Source organism: Apiospora phragmitis, assembly GCF_038363925.1.
Source record: "Apiospora phragmitis strain CBS 135458 chromosome Unknown utg000008l:1.0-3514335.0:1.0-3519231.0, whole genome shotgun sequence".
Lineage (NCBI taxonomy): Eukaryota > Fungi > Ascomycota > Sordariomycetes > Amphisphaeriales > Apiosporaceae > Apiospora > Apiospora phragmitis.
The window spans coordinates 1929416-1951267 of NW_027117407.1; the positions used below are offsets into that span (position 1 = coordinate 1929416).

General features: G+C 54.1%; 8 protein-coding genes across 8 annotated transcripts; 5 read left to right on the forward strand and 3 right to left on the reverse strand.

Annotated features, from left to right (window-relative positions):
• Positions 1–558: 558 nt before the first annotated feature.
• Positions 559–2462, reverse strand: PG994_009019 (uncharacterized protein; the record flags this gene model as incomplete). Its single annotated transcript, XM_066860428.1, has 7 exons — positions 559–565; positions 620–711; positions 769–1222; positions 1273–1622; positions 1742–1896; positions 1971–2184; positions 2271–2462. Coding segments are annotated over 7 exons (1464 nt in total), but the record flags the coding sequence as incomplete, so codon positions are not given.
• Positions 2463–2955: 493 nt separating this feature from the next.
• On the forward strand, positions 2956–3354 carry PG994_009020 (uncharacterized protein; the record flags this gene model as incomplete). The annotated part of the gene is made up of 2 exons (XM_066860429.1): positions 2956–3112; positions 3176–3354. 2 exons carry the CDS (start codon positions 2956–2958, stop codon positions 3352–3354), a joined length of 336 nt encoding a protein of 111 aa, XP_066714018.1.
• Positions 3355–3361: 7 nt separating this feature from the next.
• On the reverse strand, positions 3362–4924 carry PG994_009021 (uncharacterized protein; the record flags this gene model as incomplete). The annotated part of the gene is made up of 4 exons (XM_066860430.1): positions 3362–3802; positions 3863–4134; positions 4170–4447; positions 4518–4924. The coding sequence occupies 4 exons, from the start codon at positions 4922–4924 to the stop codon at positions 3362–3364; spliced, it is 1398 nt and encodes a 465-aa protein (XP_066714019.1).
• Positions 4925–6018: 1094 nt separating this feature from the next.
• On the forward strand, positions 6019–7916 carry PG994_009022 (uncharacterized protein; the record flags this gene model as incomplete). The annotated part of the gene is given in 6 exon segments (XM_066860431.1): positions 6019–6810; positions 6874–7044; positions 7105–7248; positions 7262–7384; positions 7451–7534; positions 7602–7916. The coding sequence occupies 6 exon segments, from the start codon at positions 6019–6021 to the stop codon at positions 7914–7916; spliced, it is 1629 nt and encodes a 542-aa protein (XP_066714020.1).
• A 510-nt stretch (positions 7917–8426) lies between these two features.
• On the forward strand, positions 8427–10840 carry PG994_009023 (glycoside hydrolase family 3 domain-containing protein; the record flags this gene model as incomplete). Its single annotated transcript, XM_066860432.1, has 2 exons — positions 8427–8583; positions 8655–10840. The coding sequence occupies 2 exons, from the start codon at positions 8427–8429 to the stop codon at positions 10838–10840; spliced, it is 2343 nt and encodes a 780-aa protein (XP_066714021.1).
• Positions 10841–11155: 315 nt separating this feature from the next.
• On the reverse strand, positions 11156–12704 carry PG994_009024 (eukaryotic aspartyl protease; the record flags this gene model as incomplete). Its single annotated transcript, XM_066860433.1, has 2 exons — positions 11156–11499; positions 11555–12704. The coding sequence occupies 2 exons, from the start codon at positions 12702–12704 to the stop codon at positions 11156–11158; spliced, it is 1494 nt and encodes a 497-aa protein (XP_066714022.1).
• A 3540-nt stretch (positions 12705–16244) lies between these two features.
• PG994_009025 (uncharacterized protein) lies at positions 16245–16933 on the forward strand (the record flags this gene model as incomplete). Its single annotated transcript, XM_066860434.1, has 2 exons — positions 16245–16285; positions 16348–16933. 2 exons carry the CDS (start codon positions 16245–16247, stop codon positions 16931–16933), a joined length of 627 nt encoding a protein of 208 aa, XP_066714023.1.
• A 1362-nt stretch (positions 16934–18295) lies between these two features.
• Positions 18296–19331, forward strand: PG994_009026 (cytochrome c oxidase polypeptide IV- mitochondrial precursor; the record flags this gene model as incomplete). Its single annotated transcript, XM_066860435.1, has 4 exons — positions 18296–18463; positions 18538–18603; positions 18743–19002; positions 19173–19331. The coding sequence occupies exons 1-4, from the start codon at positions 18373–18375 to the stop codon at positions 19329–19331; spliced, it is 576 nt and encodes a 191-aa protein (XP_066714024.1). The 5' UTR covers positions 18296–18372.
• Positions 19332–21852: the final 2521 nt, after the last annotated feature.

Sequence of the window (21852 nt, forward strand, 5' to 3'; positions counted from 1 at the left end):
AGAAGGTTGCCTCCACTACATGATTCATATCAACCTTCAGATCGGAAGGACCACTTCTAGGTCATGTTGTCACTCCCGGGCTCCTTTTCACTCAGAACACCAGGGGTTTGTATTTAATCTGCAGGCAGGGCCTCATGTGTGGTACCAATCTTGTCGCTTTAGATTTTTGACTTTGGGTTACAAGATCTACCAGCTGCGTAAGAGCCCTACTCTGTTCCACTCGCCCATTCGAATCTAAACCATGTGCACGACTTTATTTAGCCTAGCAAGCCATGGATTGGCATGATGCTTCTCCTCCTGTGTCTCGTACCAACCTGCCTCCGCTTTCTCCTGTCGGATTGTCTCAAACTCAGATGCAAAGTCAATTTGCGCCAAAGGAACGACCTTCGACTTCAACAAGAGCTTGAAGAAGATGTAGAACGCTAACAGCAAATGGTCAGCGGGAGGGCATGGATATAAGAAGCATCAGTGAAAGCCGAATACTAACTTGCGAAGATAAAGACGTTCAGATAACACGTCAAAAAGCCCGCAGCAGTGAACTTGCCATCGACGAAAACGTCAAATCCTACGAGAGTTAGTATCGAATTCGCCCGTTATCGTTAAAACGCAAGACACCTACCCTGAGAAGAAGACAACGAGGAACACAACCACCAGGGTAGCCCATGCTACATAGGGCTGCCCTGGGCTCTTGTAGGGGAGATCTGCATTGAGCTATGTTAGCACATGCCAAGGAGTGTGTTTAGAAGAAGAAGGGTAAAAGTGGCGTACCATCCGGGAATACCCCTGAACCTTCAGCCCGGCGTGAAAGCGGAGGTACGTGATCTCGATGACGATCCAGCCGATGAGCCCGGCGACGGTGGTGATGTTGACGAACCAGCCGAAGACGACGGCGGTGTCGCGGCCGACGTTGAGGTAGACGAGCGGCAGCAGCAGGCCGGTCAGCGCGACGGCGTAGTGCGGGGTGCCGAAGCGGTTGCAGCGCTGGAAGAGGGCGGGCGCGTGCCCGTCGCGGCTCAGGCCGTAGAGCGTCCGCGACGCGATGAAGATGCATGCCGAGGCGCTGGAGATGGCCGAGGTGCACACGACGGCGTTGATGACGGAGGGCACCACCGAGATGCCCGCGCGCGCGAAGGCGATGACGAAGGGCGACTGCTGCGCCGTGCCGGTCGCGAGGCTGAGGCTGGGGTCGTTGAAGGGTCTGTTTGTTGGGAATGTGTTCCCCCTGATCAGCAAGAGAAGCACAAGAGCTCTACTACCACACTTGTCACTTACACGATCATGCCGACGATGAGTATGCTCAACACATAGAAGAAGAAGACGCGGTAGAACGTCTTCTTGGTGGCGGCGGGGATGATCTGGCGCGGGTTCTGCGTCTCGGACCCGGATATGGCCACGACCTGGATGTTGCCGTAGCTGAAGGCGGCGGACAGCAGCACCTTCCAGAAAGCAAGAAACCGGCCGGCGTTGCCCGTCTTGATGTACGTGTTGAATGCCCCCGGGCTGTGCCAGTACCGGAAGCCTAGGCGTTCGTGGTTGGGACCACCACCGAGGTCGACGACGAGGCCGCCGACGATGAGGCCGATTATAAGCATGATCTTCAAAAAAGCGAAAATGAATTCGGACTAGAGATGGGGTACTCGGGCTGTCAGGGATATCTGTCTGTATGAAGAGGCCGGGTCCGCATCACCAAGATCGGTCCAGGGAAGAGAAAAGGAGTTCAGGGGGTTCATGACAGACATACCTCTCCGTATAGCCGGACGCCGCAGAAGTTCAAGGCCATGATGAAGACCAGGAAGACGGTGATCCACACAGCCGGGCTAACCCACCAGTTCCAGTACTGCACGATGGTCGCCGCCGCGCTGATCTCCGCCGGGACCGATATCGCCATGGTGTACCCTCATTATCCGCCTGTCAGTTGGGAGTTGGCAATAGGCGCTTCCCGTTCAGGATCCAGGTGGTGCTTTGCTTACAGAAGTTCCATCCCGTCGCCGCGCCCAGAGCCGGCTCCACGAACTTGGTCGCGTGGCGGATGAAGCCGCCCGTGCACGGCATAAGCGCTGTGATCTCGCCCGTGGTGTAGGAGACGCCGGCGGTCACGATGCCCATGACCATGTACGCGAGCAGAGCGCCCGCGGGTCCGGCGGTGGCGATGACGGTGCCCGAGCTGAGGAAGAGACCCGTGCCCTTTTTCGTTCATTTTCAAACGTCAGTCAAACAAGACCTATATATATATATATATATATATACTTTGTGATGGGAGTAACACGTACGATCATGCCTGCAATGGCAATCATGTTGATGTGCCTGGACTTGAGGCCGCGCTTGATCTGCTCGGCCTCGCTGGCCCTGGTGACTCCATCTCTCTCGCTGCTGTTCTCCGTGTCGGGAGCAGCATTGAAGCTTGCCGCATGCTTGTCGTCCTTTTCCATCGTGAGTGGTTTGGGGGTGCGCAACAATCCAGGCTATAGACAAGAATTGGCCGACTAATAAGAAAGCCACAGCAACGCCAACTGACAAAAATAGGGCTTGGTAGATCGCCTCGACATATCGGAACACCTTCGGCCACGACGAGCCGCGCAGCTACAAGGAAGTGTCGGGGTTGACTGGGAATCCCATGCCGGATACGTGATTAGATCGGGGGGAGCCAGGGTCCGAAAGATAAAAGCTGCCAGGTATCATACCACTATCAACGCTGAATTGGGGAAGCTGGCCGTAGAATGCCGGGGTATTGGGGTTTAGACGCCGGTGTGCGGAGACGTGTCCCACTCAAAAAGGGGGGTCGACTTTTTCCAATGCATTCACTTTAGGTATATTTTACCTATACCTATAACAAACAGGAGCTCTGACTCGAAACATAATGAGCATATCATTTCTCCTGTGGCGAGATCTGACAAGAGTTGTAGAATAACACCATCGGTTGATGATTTGGAACTGTTAAAACTTTCTGGGCTGGTCATGGATGACAAGTTTGAGCTCTACGACCTTCGGGTAGAGGTCGTCTGCCCCCCTGGCAAGAGGATCCTGTGTGGAGCCAAAGCCGGGGACTACTTCACGCTCAAGGGTGAGATGTTGGAGTTGCCCCCAAATCAAGGAATCAGCATCTACAGCTTGTGTAAGATTCGCTTCCAAGTCTCGGTTTTCCCGGCTTTCCTTACTGACACAACAACAATTACAGCATCAGTGCTCCCACTTCTTCCCGCTAAGCAGAGGGTCACTTCCAAAAATGACTGGATGTCTACAGACGCCCTGATTGCATGCCCTGATCCGAACTGCCCATCTCAACTCAAGATCGTTCGCGAGGGAATCCGCACCTTCAGTCACGCAGAGACCACTGTGGTGCCCTTGGAAAATTGATTGGTGATCAGGCGAAGAAGACTCCGTCTTGGAAGCTGAAACCAGCACTGGTGAACATATCGGTCCAAACCCCTTCATCAGTGGAGAAAGCAAAATCGAGTCGAGGTTCATCTGGGTGCCGATAACTTTGAAGAGGGCCGTCCTGGGCGTGGAGTGTGGAATGCCCCCGAGTAGGTGTGGCATCATTTGCACTCGGAGAGCCTGCGGCGAAGAGTGAATTTGAGACAGTCGGGCCACTCGCGGGTGCACTGGGGGAAAGAACAAGATCTCTATCGTGTCTTCTTTCCATATGCTTCATCACTATCCTCGCAAGGAAGCGTGCTTGCAACCAACAGCTTGAGCCCGGCGGCGACGACTGCCCAGAGAATGCGTCTGCAGTTGCTCGGATAGCATCGCAGACTTGGGGTTCGATTCGGCCATTGATGTACTCGGGCGCCGATAAAAGAAGCTGTGTCATTTTTCAGTGCTTAGTTTTTTGTTTTGTTTTTACAATCATGGTACAGCTTACTCTTATCAGAAAGGCTGCGCTGTAGGCCGTCATTACGTGGATTGAGTCCTGGGCGAAGTAGAGCCAGGTCGCGGAACTACATATAAGCTGCAACATATCCATTGCGTTCGAGTAACTGACCCAAAACACCTCCAGATTGGATGTGATGTCTGGCTCCTTGCTTGCCAGAATCTCTTGAAGCGGCAGGGAGAGGAGTTGGAGGCGCAAGTGCGTGCCATAGAACCGTATGAGGAATGGGTGACAGCTCTCTACCGGGCTCATCATCAGGCATACTGTCTGTTTAAACACCGAATGGAGTGAAGCTCACCTGTCGCTACAGATTGTAGCCACTTGCGTTCCCACTCCTCAACGCGGACTCTGATGATGGAAAGAAGCGACTCGAGGCTGTGCAGTTGATCGCCCCCTACCCTGGAAGACTTCGGGCCTAGTAATCGGAAGACCTCGGAACTCAGTAGACGCAAAGTCACCAGGGCTCCGAGGAGATTGTCACTAGCGGTAGCCATCGAGTCCTTGCACCAAGGCTCGATAGATTCGATGAACGCATCTCTCTCAATCATCCAGGACTTACCCGTTTGAAGGCTCATACTGCTTCAGTGTTAGCTTTCAGGCGTGCCCGCTGCTGTGATGCTTCGCATGCGTACCTCCTATCGTATACGAAGAGGATGTACCAGAGCCGTTGAACGTTTCGCACTTCACGTTTCTGGATGTCATTTGAGTAGTCTCCTGGTCTACTGAGGAGGGCTTTAAGCGGTGCCAACCTAACTCTATGCCCATACGGATCACATAGCCCAGGGAAATCCACGCGCGGCTATCATCTGGCTCCTTCCAGTAGGTCATGATCAACACTGCCTGGGCTATCTCTGTTGACTTCCTACCAAGTCGAAAGTTCTGACCAAAGAGCTCTTCGACATGATGATGCAGCTTGGGGTACAGTTCCGGATGAAGAGCTTTAGCAGCCGCGGCTAACATGGCCGTGAACAGAAAGGGGCACTTCTGCCTGACATAGTTGAAGGTATGCAATTCCGGGTCCATTTGACTGATATAGGGGTTTAGAGAGTTCATGAAACTAGGACAGCGATCAGCAAAACTAGATTCATGTTGATTAATTACAAGTGATGACCAACTTATCAACCAGGGACTCCGCGATGTGCATGTTGACTAGGCCTAGTTTGATAGGATCATCGTCGGTAATGGACGCCACCTGCGGTAGTGGTACTGAAGGAGCTGGCTCCAAGATACTTTGAAGGGAGAATCTTCCATGAGTGGCCGCGTGATTCAATATTCCAGGTGGCTGCAGGTTGCCACTCTGCCAATCACGACACTCATCTGCCCTTATGAGTCGAGCACAGCATCTTCTGTACTCTGATGGGTCCCAGTGGGATGCTGCTCCCCTGCTGGCCGTTCTGCACTCGGCCTGGATAAACTGAAGCCTGGCTTCCTACCGCGCTGGTGTTCCTGGAAAACGCAATGAAGTGACTTGCGGATGCATCTCTCGCATCTAGATGCAGTGCCGACAACCTGGCACTTCATCTTGATTTTCCTACATCCTAAACAAGCTTTGTTGGCACTGAAAACAAAAAAGATGTCAGTATAAATCTGAGATGTCGAGACCGGCATCATGGCTCACGCACCTTGCCTTGGAACGCACGGGGCCATCCCCCTCATTGACCATCGTAGACCCTCGCCTTATACAGGCGCTCTGGCCCGTCTGAATATCGCCGTCCTAGAATAAGGTAACGACAACATTCGGGTAGCATCCATATCAGACCGGCGTTCCACATAGGGAAGTTCAATTGGTTTAGTCATGGTAAGTACTTTGGGGTCCAAGCCGACGCCGGAGATAATACACTTTTATGGAGGGCTCCTCTCCCCTCTCACCTCTGGACCCCGCCGAGACTGACCGGCAATTCACTTGATGAACGCCGGCGACCCACCAAGCAAACGGAAGTAGCTTATTACACCTCTTCCAGTGATTCGAAACTAAACACTCTCGTATAAGCATGACTGCTTGGAGTAAGCACTGCACTTTGCTACGTCCTCATAGAGCTGTCATTTCATGTTCATCGCCAAAACAATTAAACGACGCTTGATCGCTAAATACCACGCCCGATATGGCTATTCCCAATCAGCCAAGGGTGAAAGCCGCTCATGTGAACATGATGACTGACACCATCATCAAGAACCTGCCTGCGGATGGACTGAGGGTGATCATGCGGTCCCTACTGGCCGCGCACCCCGAGATTACAGTCACCTTCGAAGCCGAAACTCGGACATACGTCCAAGAGACTGCTTTACCGGCAGCTACGCGGTCAGCTTCTAAGACGGATGCACAGTGGCTGGACTCGACACAGAACACCGCTCGCTGCATGGTCGGGTGTGGACTATGCTACCAGGCACTTCCTCTTGTTGGGAACCTTGCTAATCAAGCCCTTGATCTATCGCTCCGAGGAGAGGAGGAGAGGGCTGGCGTTTCGGATAGGCTGGCGTCCATCGACGGGGATATCGTCCAGGCCACCACGGCTGTGCAAAAGACCCTATTGGTACCCTCAGGGGTACGGGAGCTTAGTGGAGGGGAGCTGATACTCGTACGAAATCTGCACCAGGTCCTGATGGATGGTCGGCAGTCAGCCGCTAAAGCGTCAATGGAGTATCCGTATAGTCGAGCTTTCGCCGCCGTTTCGGGCTTGCTTGGATCACTAGTTGGGGAGGACTGCGAGCAGGTAACGAACTTGGGTGAAACGGGAGAAGCCCCCTTGAGCTCGCCCGAGACGTTTACGCTGAATGGCAGGAAGCTTCCTCGCGTTTTCTCGGGGCTGTGGCAGCTGTCGAGCCCTGCCTGGGGCTCTGCGCCAACCGCGAAGATTCTCTCCCAGTTCGTCAAGCATGTACGGGGTGGTTTCACAGCCTTTGATATGGCCGACCACTACGGAGACGCTGAAATCATCTTCGTAAGTGCCGGACACAGTCATCTGCGAGGTTTGAGGGAGCCATACTGATCTTGTCTGACGTAGGGCCGCTTTCGTTCGGCATACCCGCACAAAGAGGCACTTTTCGCGGCCACCAAATATTGCGTCTTCCACCCCCTGACCGTCACACGCGATGCCGTTCGAGCCAACGTGTCGGAGCGGTGCCAAAGGTTGCAAACCCAGCGGATAGACCTTCTGCAGTTCCATTGGCAGTTTGTATGACCCTCCTCTATTCCTTACTCGGCAGCAGTGCTCCGACTTCTGACATGCTTATAGTATAACGATCCTCAATGTCTTGACGCCTTGCGCTACCTGGCTGAAGACGAGCGCGTAGGGGCTCTAGGTCTCTGCAACTTCGATACACAGTATATGGAGAAAATAATACAGAACGGAATCAAAGTGTATTCGAACCAAGTACAAGTGAGTCGTCCAGGCTGGCCAGATTGACGGAGTACTAACGTGGAGGCAGTTCTCTTTGATCGATAGCAGACCTACGGTCCGCATGGGTGAACTGTGCCAGAAGCATGACATCAAACTCTTGACATACGGTACCCTAGTGAGTGCATCTTTCAGTTCAAAGCTCATTTACTCGAGTCATCTACTTATTCCTTCTTCATGATAGTGCGGAGGTTTTCTGGCAGAGAAGTGGCTTGGGAGGGCTGAGCCCGACCTTTACGACGAAGCGGTGACGCCGAGCCAGCGAAAAGTAAGTCAAGAAGCACGCATGGCTTGAGAGGATTGAGCAATCCCTTTCTGACGAAACCACATCATAGTATCATGGCGTGATCCGGTCCTGGGGAGACTGGGGCCTGTTCCAAGAACTGCTCAACACACTTAAAACAATCGGCGTGAAGCACAAGGTCAGCGTCTCCAATGTAGCCACGCGATGGGTGCTGGATTTCCCTTACGTCGGGGCCGTTATCGTGGGGGCCCGGATGGGCATTAGCGAGCATACGGAAGAGAACATGGCAAGCCTGGGATGGTCGTTGGACGGGGAAGATCAGCAAGCAGTTGAGCGCGTGTTGCAGAAGAGCAGGCGGCATGAGATGTTCGAGGCGATGGGCGACTGTGGTGGTGAATATCGTTAGACAGACAGTCGACAAGGAAACCCCGGTTCACTCCATCATGGTTCCACAATGGGACAAGAGCATACCACGCCGTACTGGTGGACATCCTGGCTGCCCCACATGGTCACCGGCAATCTAACCACCGGCACCAGCGCCGATGACCGGGAATAACCCTTCAGCCAAGGGATGCAGCTTCCTATCTGAGCGTATGGAGCAGTGGGGGATGAGCAAGAGAGATACGAGGAATCTGGGGACGGTGGCCCTTGGAGACCCCATTCCGAAAAGTCACCGGCTCAACAATACTATTCTAATCCGCATGGGTTCGGTTCCTTAATTGAACTCTCTTAGATACCAGGCGGAAAGATGGTTATCGGCTGCTGGACAGACGGCGTGAACCCCGACAGGTCAGCCTCTTGGCACAACATACTTACGCATTGCCCGCCTCGTTTTACTCAACATGCCGGTAGACACGCTTCTACCAGGCCTCTCAACTGAGCTTCGACACGTCGTCTCTGAAGTGCACCAGCTGCGATGCGGGTAATACATATCAGTCTGTCCGCCATATCGGCAGTGGCAACCGTCCTTACTGCGCAGCAGCCGTGGCTCAACGCGTCGTTGCCGTTTGAAGAGCGCCTCCTAGCTTTCATTGGGACGCTCAACGATACGCAGAAATATGCCATGGTATCGGGTGATACCGAGGCAAGTACTGTCTGTTCACCCCTGACTCAAAGACTTGACTGACCCCTGATGTGTGCATAGCTGACGGACAATGGCACGGGCGTGAACGCGTGCATCGACCACATCAGCGGGAACAGCACGTTGGGCATCCCCGACATCTGCATGGACGACGGCCCCGCGGGCGTCGGGAACTCGCTCAACAATGTGACGACGTTCCCCGCGCCCACGGTCAACATCCTGCGCTCGCCGCCTACAACCAGGACAGCAACCGGTTCGGCGCGGGGCCCGGGTGGGCCGCGGCCGGCGCCGCGGTCGACCGGCGCGTCCTGCACGAGCTCTACCTGCCGGCCTTCAAGGCCGCGGTCCAGGAGGGCGACGCCGCGTCCGTTATGTGCTCGTACAACCGGCTGAACGGGTACTACGCCTGCGAGAACGACTGGCTGCTCAACCAGACGCTGCGCCGGGACTGGGGCTTCGAGGGGTTCGTGGTGGCCGACTGGTACTTCTCCACGCGCAGCACCGTCGGCGCCGTCATGGCGGGCCTGGACATCAGCATGCCCGGCGGAGACCTGACCGAGTCGTACGGTTTCCCCGACTACTACGGCGAGCTCCTCGTCGAGGCCGTCCGAAACGGCAGCGTCCCGTCCGCGCGGATCGACGATATGGTGGCGAGGGTGTGGAGATACATGTTCAAGCTGGGGCAGATCGATAACCCTGTGGCTGGCGACTCTATCACGCATGTCCGGACCCAAGCCCATCTGGACCTTGCACAGCAGATGGTCGAGGACGGCTCGGTGCTGCTCAAGAACGCGGACTCTACCCTGCCGCTCTCGTCTGCGAAGTACTCCAAGATCGCAGTGTTCGGCGTGGATGCGACCGCAGAAGTGCAAGTGTCGGAGAACCATGGCGGCTTTGTCATCGACAACACGACGGTGGTGCAAGCGCCACTGGAAGCCCTACAGAGGCGGGGCGCTGCCGAGAACATATCGGCCAAATATGCCGAGGCGTACCCGGGCACCGGGCAGTTTCCCACAATCCAGTCCAGCATGTTCAAAGACGGTGGGGTGCAGGTATCTTATTACACGAACACCAATTTCACAGGGCCGGTCAACCAGACCGAGCGCGTCCCCAATATCACCATGGCTTCGTACCCCGCCGCGCTGTGGCAGTCGTGGCCCCAGGTCTTCTCGGCCGTCTACGAGGGCACGTTCCTGCCCAACGCGACGGGAACCTACCACTTCTCGCTCTACGGCCAGGGCACGGCGCTGCTCTACCTGGACGGCGCGCTCGTGGCCAACATGTCCTTCGCCAACTTCGGCAACACGGTCCAGGGAGTCGCCCAGCTCGAGGCCGGCGCCGAGGTGGCGCTCGTGCTGAAGTACGACATGGCCCACTCCCTCTCGACGGGCGCCTACGGCGTCACGCTCGGCGTCGACGTGGCCAACGCAACGCGGGATGCCGAGGCCGACGCGCTCGCGCAGTGGGCCGACGTCAGCCTCGTCTTCGCCTCGGACCGCTTGTCCGAGGGCGCCGACAGCCGCCTCGGCCTCGCGCTGCCGGGGGACCAGGACGCCGTGATCGCGCGCCTGGCCGCGCGCTCGCGGCGGACCGTCGTCGTCCTCAACACCAACGCGGCCATGCTCATGCCCTGGGCGGACCGCGTGGATGCCGTGCTCGAGGCCTGGTACGCGGGGCAGCAGGTCGGGCGCGCGCTCGAGCGCCTGCTGTTCGGCGACATCGGCCCGAGCGGCAAGCTGCCGCTGACGTTCCCGCGGGCGCTCGGGGACGCCGTGCAGATCGGCGATGCCGTGGACGTGCCCTACGACGAGGGGCTCTACGTCGACTATCGGGCCTACGACGCGCGGGGCGTCGAGCCCCTGTATCCCTTCGGGCACGGCCTGACGTACTCCGACTTCTCCCTGAGCGGCATCACGGCGACCTGGGACGGCAACGGAAACAGGAGCAGCGTGTCCGTCAAAGCGACGCTGGAGAATGCGGGGCCAGCGGAGGCGCGTCAGTTCGTCCAGCTCTACGTGGGATATCCTGAGCAGGCCGAAGAGCCGCCTAAGCTCCTCAAGAGTTTCGAGGAAGTGTTGCTTCGTGCGGGAGAGAGCACGCTGGTGGATCTTCGAGTGAATACTGACGACTTGAAGGTGTGGAGCGCGGGCGCAGAGGACTGGGTGTTTGTGAACGGGACGTACAACTTCATGCTGGGTTTCTCGGCCGGCGACAGCAGGCTGCGCCAAGAGTTGGAGTTGGGCATGTAGAGCAATGACGGTTAACAGATCGCCAGTGTTTACGGATACTAGGTAGTGAGCAGCAAATGGTTCCGAAGTCCCCATGCGAGCACGGAAGAATTGGCACACTATTGTATTATTAACTAGGCTATGCGTCCTCGGCCGCTTCGGATGTCCAAAATATGTATTAGAGAGAGCCCATTATCGGCTGAACAACACTCTGCTCTGTGTGGTATGTGCAAGGCGCCGCCCTGTCGAGCGGTTTCGAAGAAGTATATACACCCAAACGCCCTTATCCAAATGCCAATGCTAATGCCTACGCACACACACATGGTCTTCTAGACCCTACAGTAAACTCGCCAAACTGGACATAGCAACCGATAAAACAGATATGCTTAGCCAGCTCAGACCACTCCTCGTGGACGATGCTGCTGAGCCTGGCGTAGTCGAATCCGCAGACGGCGGGCCGACGGCAGTGGATCTGCCAGAACCGGACCCGGTAGGCATGGTGGTAGGTAGGAGCGCTTGGCTTGTGGACGATGTGGGTGCCGCGGCGGGCTTGAAGCTGGGTGCATTGCACTTCCCCTTAATGGAAGCGAAATCCGTGTCGGGCATGATTTCCATATCTTCTGTGCCGCAGTTGGCATATTGAGCCAGGTGGATGGCGTTGTTGGTTTGGTCAAAGACGGCTGCGAGTCGTTAGTTATGTCAGATTCGTCTCGCAGGAAAAGGTCTGTAACCTACCGTATGCAGAGCGCAGCATGGTATCTCCGAGCAGAACGAAATCTTCGTTTGCGGAGACACCAAGGTAGCACAGCGGGCCAAAAGCGGTCGAGACCTCTCGGATCATCTCGTTATAGGGCACGTGAATGGTCACGCCCGGGAAAGCAAAATCGACAGTCCCTGGCATATCATTCAGAGAGCAATCCACCGGATAGAATCCGTTGGCATCTGTGCCCGGGGAGCCAAAGTCGGCGGCAATGGTGTCGGCCAAGGTGGCCGGAAGCAGAGTAAGGGTTGCGCCACTATCAAGAAAGACGGCCATGGTGGTATTGGCGTATTTCTTTATCTTCCCACTTGGTGGCGTGAGACTCATGTAATCCATGTCCACCCAGTATCGAGGGACTCCATCGGGTGACTTTGCGGCGGGCACGATGGGCAAGGTCACAAGATTGCCCGCAAACTTCGCTGTGTCCAACCCCCCGAACATGACCATGCCCTCTTGCTCATCCTTGCTGCCGAGAGCAAGACTGAATGCTTTCGTTTTGGTAACGTTCTGAGCTGCCAATTCGTCGACAAAGTTCTTGTAACCCAGAGTGACGTTGACGCCGTGCCCAATGCCCAGAATCCCTGAGAACTCGTCCTGAGTCTCCGTAGCAAAGCCAAATCGTACATTCTTCAAGGCGTTTTTCGAGTTCTGGAAGCCAATGTCATCGGTGACATACTGGATGTTTGCGCTTCCTATCCCGTATCTGAGAGTCTTGGTTGCCTGCATAACATTGGCCGTGTTGGACTTGGAAGGAACATAGGACCCTACAGCCTGACAGAACCGTGTGTCCGATGTTGTGCCCAGATTCGTGCAGTCCGGGTTCACCCATAATTCGAAAGAGCCAGTGTCCAGCTGAACATAATTCGGTTGCGGCGGGTTGCCGATGTCCAGCCTAGCATAGTACGCCACATCCGACCGATTGGCTAGGGGCAACGTCTCAATGCCACGCTTCTCCCACAGATCGCCAAATACCTCGCGGTTAGTTGAATGGACGACGGGAAACCTGATGCAGTTTGCGCCATGGGGAGTCGGGGGCGTATCGTTGTGCGGGGTGAAATGCTGTGCTTGAGTCCTCAAAGTCAAAGCCAAGACCGAGGAAGCCAGGAAGAAAGACAAGGCCGTCATTCTTCTATCAGTCACGTTCGTGCCAAACACAGCATCAATCTTATGGCAAGTGTCAGCAGTTATACATATAAGGCGTTTTCTAGCAAGCTCACCTCTTGGTGCTCCTCAGAAGATAGCCGGACAGGGCCAACCCAAAAATCTCAAGAGAGTATATAGCCTGGGTTATGCCTGGGGAGCGTAGCTATATGCGATGGGCGATACGAGTGTATAGGCCCAGTATAGTAAAAGTCAAATGCGCTGGTGAGACAAGGTCTTCTAACTGAAGCCAATAAATAGCAGATCCGCACAACCGCAAATCAAGTCAGCTTCGGGGCAACCGAAGAACCGCAGGGGGATAGAGTCGTAATAATAATGAAGGAACCGAGCCAGCGACGCGACGTATATAAATATAAGAGGGAGAGAATTAAGGGTATCGCGATTGCTTCGTCGTTTTCGCCGGCGATTACTGTAGTACAACCAACAATTACGCTGCTGGCGGATGGACCAGGCAGAAATGAATAATGAGCGACGAATTAGCCAGACATCCCGGATGCAGGCGACGAAAAGGGAAAGTGACGAGGGTGACGAATGACGACAGGTACCAAGAAAAAAAAACAAAAAGCCCAGAAAGCCGGAAGGGAAGATACACAAGGTAGTTCGATAGGTTAGATTAAGAGGCACCGCAGCGATTCAATCTGCATATGGATCGGGCTTTGGGAAGAGCCAACGACTGGGTATTGGACAAGCCGGGCGGGCTGGGCGGTCGCCAAGGGCTCCAAGGGCTCCAATGACTGGATATGTCCACTGGGCAAAGACTCGCTAAAGCCGCCCAGCCGCGACTACGACAGCAACAACCACCTGCCACTTGCCATCTCAACTCTCAGCGAGAGAGAGAGAGAGACAGCGCCGAGGAGAGAGAGGGTGGCAGGGTGGAGATTGGCAGCGGTGATCAAACACCAGAAACGGACTGCCTTTTCTGTGAGATGCGCATTGATTTTACAAGGATGCCAATGCTACTCTAGGTGCTATGGGCTGGGCATTTAGGCGGGGACCGTCTGCCCAGAGTTCTGCCCAGAGGTGGCACTTACGACGACACTCAGCTATGTCACCCACTAAACCACCAAGAAGCTCTAACAGTCTGGGCGGAGAGCCAGATCCTCTGGGCTGTCCATCCGACGAGCATCCGACATTTGGAACTTGTCTCGTTTCCCCGTTACAGGTTACCGGTTGGTTCAAGATGGCTTGGCCAGGTATTTCCTTTAACCTTCGTAGCATTGAATCCGAGAAACTGGTTGGTATAGGTATACAGTAAGCAGGTTAACATGCATGATCTGGGCGGATGTTGACAACTGAAAGTCGTGCCTTTTTCGGATAATTCGCCCGATTAAGCATATCACATATATCAGCTAGAGATCCAGCGCTCATGGGTCTCTTATGCTCAGAATGTTTGAGGGACGGTGACAGTTGTAACCTGAGTTCAAAAGGTCAGGGGTCAGGGATGAGTTGACGTGTTTCACAATTGGTGCGTAACAACAGGGGATCCACGGCAAGCCTCATGCGGGACCAAGGGCCTTCGCATCCGTCCCATGCTCTGCAATAAACATTTTTTGCAAATCATTTTAAGACGAAGGGCTTCGCTCGGCTTCACTCCTTGTTACACGGTTCGCGGATATTCGGGCAACGGAGAATAATTGGCAGGCCGGCAACAGTTTGAGTAGACGTCGCCGTCTCGGCTTGACGCCACGGAAGGCTAACACAAAAAGGCACAGTTCCCTTTGACAAATTCGAACACCGTTAAGCTCAAATTCCGTCCTGCCAAGGGTGTCGTAAGCGGTGTCGTCGTCTTCGTCGTAGCTAATGATGAGGCGTCCTCAGGAACGAGTGAGGTGCGGCTGGCTAGTGCTAGGTTGAGTGTAGCCATGGCTCGACCTCACTACGGTCGGTCTATGAACCCGATAGCATATAGTAAAGTGCCATTGAATAGGCTTGCCACGCTAGATGCCTCTTCGCGTGGAGGGCGAAGGAGGGCAGCATGATGCAGGATAACCCCGCTTCTGCCGCTGTGGCAGTCTTGGGCCCGAAGTCGTCAGCTGTCTCCGTGTACCGGCTTTACACCGCTACCGAGCCGAACGCAACAAGCTGCGGCTCAATGAGGAGATAAGCCAAGAAGCCAGGTTACCCGTGTAATAACCCAGCGGACGCATACTGAGGATCCCGCTCGTGGGCAGGCTTGTCTTACGCACAGCCGACTTCTCTGCACCCATCTATAACCCATTCACGTGCACCACCTCAAACGTATACCCAGTTCACGAGCGCGGCGATGCTAGTAGGCGCTTTGCGCGGCTGTACCGGCCCATACGTTGACTCTAGCTTAACCAGGGCCGCATAGTGAATCGCCATTGCAGTGCCTGTGAGTATGGTATAGAGGACGTTGCGGTGGCGCCAGATGTTACCGTACTTGACACCGATATATCAATCGTTAACCAAGTACTTGATTGTGGTGATTTCGACGACTACACGGGCTCGCATGGCTTGTTTCACGTCTCCTACGTGGGCATCAAGCTGAAGCTCTAAAGCTAGAGATGGGAACGGCCGGCTGAACTCAGCAGTTGTCATGGAGAAGATAGTGATGTGCCGATTGCCTCCACTTCCTGACCTGAAGTTCGCCGTGGTTTCTTCTGCGTACCGATAGGACGATATCCTTAGCGTAGCGAGTATGGCTGGGGGTGTCGCTTTGCCGTCCGTTCTGTTCCTGCTTGGTCCAGTAAATAAGACTGAAGGCTGACAAAAGGGAGTATATGACGGGTTTAGGGAGATTCTTGTTATAAGAAAAACGAATTATTGCTCATTGGAAGTATTGGAGAGCATCTCACCTCGCAGGTTCTCCTCAATCCGAGATATCCGTGCCATGTTATAACGTACAGCCAGAAGTGCTCGTGGTGTAATGCTGTGAATCTATGCTGAAGGATATAAGTACGCCCATATATTTTCTAAGGAGCCCGTCTTCAACGGACCTATACAAATGGCCGCCTCATTGGTCTTGAAAAGTAAGAGGCTGGCTTGGATCATCAAGTGTATCCCCAAGGCGGGAGGTCCATGACCCACTTAGCCCGGGGCCTGCGGTGCGAAGATCGACGTGCCGACTTCATCGAATCCGATGGTTCTCCGGAGCGGACCCGAAAACAAGAAATTAGCAGTTTCATGACAAGTACGGTCGGCAACTGCAGTTCATTCCTGCAGATTGAGAGCGGCAATTGAACCTACCAAGGTATGAAGAGTATGGGGCGTGTGCATTTTTTCCTTGAGCAAAGCGGGTTATGAAAAAGCGCTCTTGCCAAATTACTGACGAACATCAGTCTCACGCTATTCGAAGACTGCTGCCTGGATCATCACTTGTCTCACACCCGATCAATTACTCATCATCATCAAGCGCTTCAGCTTGTCATTGCCCTGAAATTGGTTGCTTACAACGACGTCCAAGGAGCCAACGGTTCAGATTTGTTTTCTGCCAATTTCTTCGCGCTTGTTTCCCTCCAACAACCCACCCAAAGGCGTTGAAATATGGCATCGACACCCGACGTAAAAGCAGCTGTAGGGGCGCTGTCACCCTTTACCTCTGACCCTTCTCTCGCCCCCTTCGCCACATCCATGGCTGCCTACCTAGCCGCCAACGCGGGCTTCGAAGGTCTCGCCACAGGAGCCCTCGTCTTTTTCCTCCTGGCGTCAGCGGAACCGGCAACGGCTACGGCGACGACGACGAAGAAGAAGATGCAGACCGCGTCTTGCTCGTCCAGCGCGCTCCGCATGACTCGATGCCGCTGCGGTGGGAGGTGCCGGGGGGCGCGTGTGACGACGAAGACGAGACGGTCCTGCACGCGGTGGCGCGCGAGCTGTGGGAGGAGAGTGGACTGCGCGCCGCGCACATCGGGCCGCAGGTCGGCAGCGAGGGCATGGTATTCTTCACGCGGCGGGGCCGGCGGATGCTCAGGGTCAGCTTCCTGGCCGACGTGGAGGCGGGAGCGGCCGAGGAGGGGAGGGACGGGGACCGAGAAGGTAGGAAGAAGAAGGCGCCGCCGGTGGCCAAGCTGGACCCCGAGGAGCACGTTGCGTTCCTCTGGGCCACGGAGGATGAGTGCCGAAGACACAGGGTCGGCGAGACCGAAATTAAGTTCACGCACGCCAGTCAGGAGCAGACCATCTTGAAAGGGTTCCGCTTGCGAAGAGAACTTAGGGCGCAGGCGGCGTCCTGAAGGCGGCGCAGGACGATAGCTTTGCGTCGTCGAGAGATGACCTGGAAATTACGGTGACAATCGCGGATCATGGCAAGACAGCTAGGCACACAGTGCAAAGCAATCCAACCAGCATGGTCTCTACACGGGTCCCAACAAAACTGATGACTACATATCATATATCAAGTGGCGCTCCTTTTAGCAGAACAGGTGCCGGGTCCAAACAAGTCAGGAGTCACGGTGAACACTGCCGGAGAAGCTGCTATCTGCATTACGCCATTCATTCACACAGCATATCTATTTATTTTTTGTACCCCTTCTCTTGAGAAAGCAGAATCCTCCCGACATATTTGAGGGGGGGCATGCATAATGCTCCGAATGATACTCTGTGCTGACTGTCTTCGAGCATGGAAATCGGAGAGGACATTGGGTGATATAAGACTCGTTTGGTCAAACGGCGATCTTGTACTAACCGATGAAAATTCATATTTCGTGGGATGCATCATGGCAACTGAAAATAGTAAAGGGGATGCAGCTTATTAGCGGAACAGCCACATAAACGACCACAGCGTGTCTCCGAGAAAAGATCAAGTCCAGCCATGAATTCTTACTGTCTGGTCAAGAAAGGACCGGAGTAGAAAACTGAAGCCCGTTGCATGCAGAGGGTGGCTTCGTGTGCCGGGAAGGAGCTTTCCCTGCATGGGGTCGCATACATGATTAGAAGAATTGGACCACTCGGAAGCCGAGCCAGGCATGCAACGATTGACTGCGGACGAGGCGATGGGGGTTGCCTATGGGTGCGGCCCGTGTCTGCAAATCCTGTCTGGGGAGATAGGCCATAATAGTATCAAGCCCAATTGCCTTCTTTACTCATAGGCCGCTCTTGGCCGGGTCTGTTGCTGTAGCTTACTCTAAATATAGAGAAGCGGTGTTTCACGGTGGAGGAAGAGGGTTTGCCGTGCATCATAGTAACCTAGGGGAATCATGACGATGAAACCAACAGTACCGTCAGCCATATCAAACAAGAATAACTCCCTATAGCTATGCAAGACGGCATGGTAAGTACGGCCCGACTTGACGTGCCAGTTACTTCCAATTGCACCAATCTTGCCCCGCCAGATGCGATGCGATTGGGATGGGATGGATGCTTTCCGTGTGGTAGGAGTGAGTTCATAGTCACGTGAACTGAATGACTAAGCCTTTGGGTGGAAGGAAGGAAGAAAGTGTGGGTGGATTGATGAGCTCCCCCAAAAGGGTAAAGCCCATTGGCTGTATTTGGAGCTGCCCGGGTTGTGAGTCGAACGATTATGAGCGATTGCAGCCGAGAGAGAGCATCATCAAATCAGCAAAAGTAGAAATCCCTCTCTTTCTCCCAAACCTGAGGTCCCATCGAACACCACCACCCCCCACGACGACAAACCCACCCGAAACCTCTCCGCTCTTCAATTCCTCGACCTAGAATGTTTTTGCAACGCACTGCTGTCGCGGCCGCCCGCCGTGCCGCCATCACTCCCGTCATCCGACGCAGCTTCACCGCGTCCGTCTTACGACGTAAGGCACCGCCGTAACGCCGCCATCACGTCATACGTCCTCCCAGCTGACCATTGAATCTTGCGCTACTACAGGAGATGCCGGAGCCAAGAACGTCGAGCCTCACTCCACCGTCGGCCAGAAGATGAAGGCCTTTGCCGGTACGCAGTTTCCCTTCGATCGATTGATGAATTGAGTGCTGGATTGGTTACGTGAGGGGATCAGGGTCAATTGGGAGGCAATCGAGCAGAAAAACCCACTGGGCAGCAGGCTGACATGGATTTTCGCACTTTCACACAGACATCAAGACCGAAGAAGACCTTATCGGACCCGGTGCCGCGCCCGGTACCGTTCCCACCGATCTCGAGCAGTCCACCGGTCTCGAGCGTCTGGAAATCCTGGGTAAGATGGAGGGCATCGATATCTTCGACATGCGCCCCCTCGATGCGTCGCGAAAGGGTACCATCGACAACCCCATCATGGTCAAGTCTGCTGGTGACGAGCAGTACGCTGGCTGCACTGGCTACCCCGCCGACTCTCACGTTGTTCACTGGCTCGGTGTACGTACAATCAACTCCATTATCCTCGACTAGGGCCTGTGCATGCGGGCTGCGAGTGTCCGTCTGCAATAGCTTCGCAATAGCTAGGCAAACGACAAGCTACGACAGACTACACTATACTATGACTCTAGCTATGTTAGAACGGAAGGACTGACCGTGACACTTTGCAGATGTCCCGTGAGCGACCGATGGAGCGATGCCCCGAATGCGGCAGCGTCTACAAGATGGAGTACGTTGGACCCCAGGACGACGGCCACGGCCACCACGACCACCACGGCTACGAGGAGCCCAAGACCTTCGCCGATTACGTCAAGCCCCAGTACTGGTAAATCGCCGCTACACTATCCACGGCTTTGTGTGTAATCAGGAGACTTGGAGCGGAGAGAGAGAGAGCGGGTAGGGAGAGTTAGAGGAGGGGGAACTATGATGCATCGGACGGTGCCGGCTGTAGATTAGTACAGAAAGAATCCATCGGCAGTGTAAAGAAGTTTCTTTGTGTATAGAGCCTGCCCTCACCGGGCGCGATATACATGCATAATCCGTTTGAAAATGACTGTGCTGACCAGTGTGGCTGATGATGTGCTGACTTACATGGACTCATACTTGGGAACGTTTCGTGTGGCAGGTACTTGCTTTTGCAATGCATATATCGTATCTACTTATTTGCCATATCATGGCTGATAATACCTACAACTAGGCAGCTAGTTAAGCCCATATTTACCTATCAAGGCAGGTAGTTAGAGGGCAGAACGAGAATAGCGCATGGTGTCATGATGATGGTACAGCTATGCGATACGTATCGATACGTCCATGCCAAATCATTGGATCTGGCGTTTCCGTGGGCTACCCCAGATGGTAGTCAGGTGAGCCTCCTGCGGTGAGCAAGCGACGAGGTGGCAATACTACAAAGGGACCGGGCAGGCATCATGCTATCTGCACCATCTCACTTTTGGGCCTTCTTGGTGCCCATCCATATTATTCCCGGGAGGTAGTGTATGACACTCAAGCAGCCAAATAAATATGCATGTGTTGTTGGACTTCCCCCATGGTACGCGAATCTCGTATACAGTGTTTCAAGGAGAAGCTCCGACGGTGTATAGTAGCAGATGTAGCTTTTCTCCAAATCCGGACAACCCTAGATTCCTGTGCAAGCTTACACCCCCAAATGATAACAACGAAGTTGGCACCTTGCAAGATTCTCCGACAACGAATCGGAGAGATAGAGCACCCGGAGACCGGCAGCAAGCGACTGTAAGTAGGGAGGCGGCGTATGTTAATGAACAAGTCGGGGGGAGACTGAGTTGTCTGGCCAGAACTTGCCGTCTGAAGCGTCGCTGGTCCTCAACTCCTCTATGGCGGCAGATTTGAAGGAAGGAAAAGACGGAATACAAGATGCCGATCGCATGTTACACAAATTATATAGCACTATTAGACCGGCCGTGAGTGGATAGGACACACACCTATGCGTATACGTGGGCAGATTGGTACCTCTAATACTCGACGTTGGATCAGGGAGAGACCTTATTAGTGAGCTCAGCTTTATTGGACAAGGGGGGTGGTAGGGGTGGTGGATGGTGGGTACCCGCAACGATAGTAAGACAACCTAGAAAAGATGCGTTCATTGGTGTTGGAAGCTGCCACGGGGAGTATTACCGCCTCTATTTTTGCCTGCTTCTGTTATATACATCTCTCTCTCTCTCTCTCTCTCTCTCTCTCTTTGTGCACAACTTAGGTAGGTCGGTACTTTGGTATGGGAGGATGTTGGATGATCTGATACACCCCTATCCTCTCCTTTTCTTTTTCCATATATGACAGATTAAGACTGAGGCCATAATGCATAATCACGAACCCTATTCCTAAACAGGCGCTATCGTACGGGCCAGTCATATAGGGTGAATCGTATAGAGTGGGAAAGATATATACGAGAGAAACAGATAGAGATGAAGTGAGCGTGTATGCGTAAATGTCGGAGACCAGAGAATTCGACCCGGTTGGTGCATGCGAGGCACGCATATTATCATACCTTGTTGGGTGTCCGACAATTGGCGTGCCGTACGGAGTACTCCTAGCATCTTTGTCAGGAAGAATGTTTTCCTCTTTCTGCTTTGCCCTCGCCTCGCCTATTTCCGTTTCGCCCCATGTACTGGAAGTATATATTGCATTATTGACGATTGATGCTAAGCCGAGAGACTGTGGCCGTGCCTTATGGCGTAATAGGAAACATAATAGGCGCATGGCATGGGAACGCAATAGACCAATAGGGAATCGTCTGAGTTCATCGCGATAGGCGGCGCCAAACTGGATTCAACGGACTAGCACTTCCATCAAATTGATTGAAAGTACCCTCCTGTACGTACTTCTATGTACTTCGTTGCACCTCACACATTAATTTCTTTTTATTGACTTGTTCTCGCCAGGCAATTAATTCATCGTTGGATGTATAGCCTGGCTTTCTTCAAATACTACTAGTAATTGCATCGTTTCGTAGCGCATCGTATTTTGCTGACCATACAGATCGCAGCCCTTTGCCCATTTTCATACCCCGTAATCCATCTGATCCCCGAGTAAAGCATCCCGTTTCTTCCCTTGCGGTAAACAAACATCCTATCTCATGGGCCTAGCTTCCTCGTTAGCACCGCTGCACCGAACAGTCTATCATCTGATTGTCACCAACCCTACATATCTCAAAACAAATAACGTCGTGCGTGTGTGTGTGCCGTATCTGGCGGGACCTGTTGCGTGGAATTAGTCACTGCCTTCCGGAGCCCAGTCAGCTCCAAATCGTAATACGCTGGCCTAAAATATCGTACACGCGGCCAAGAGAATACGGACCTGGGGACCAGCTCATCG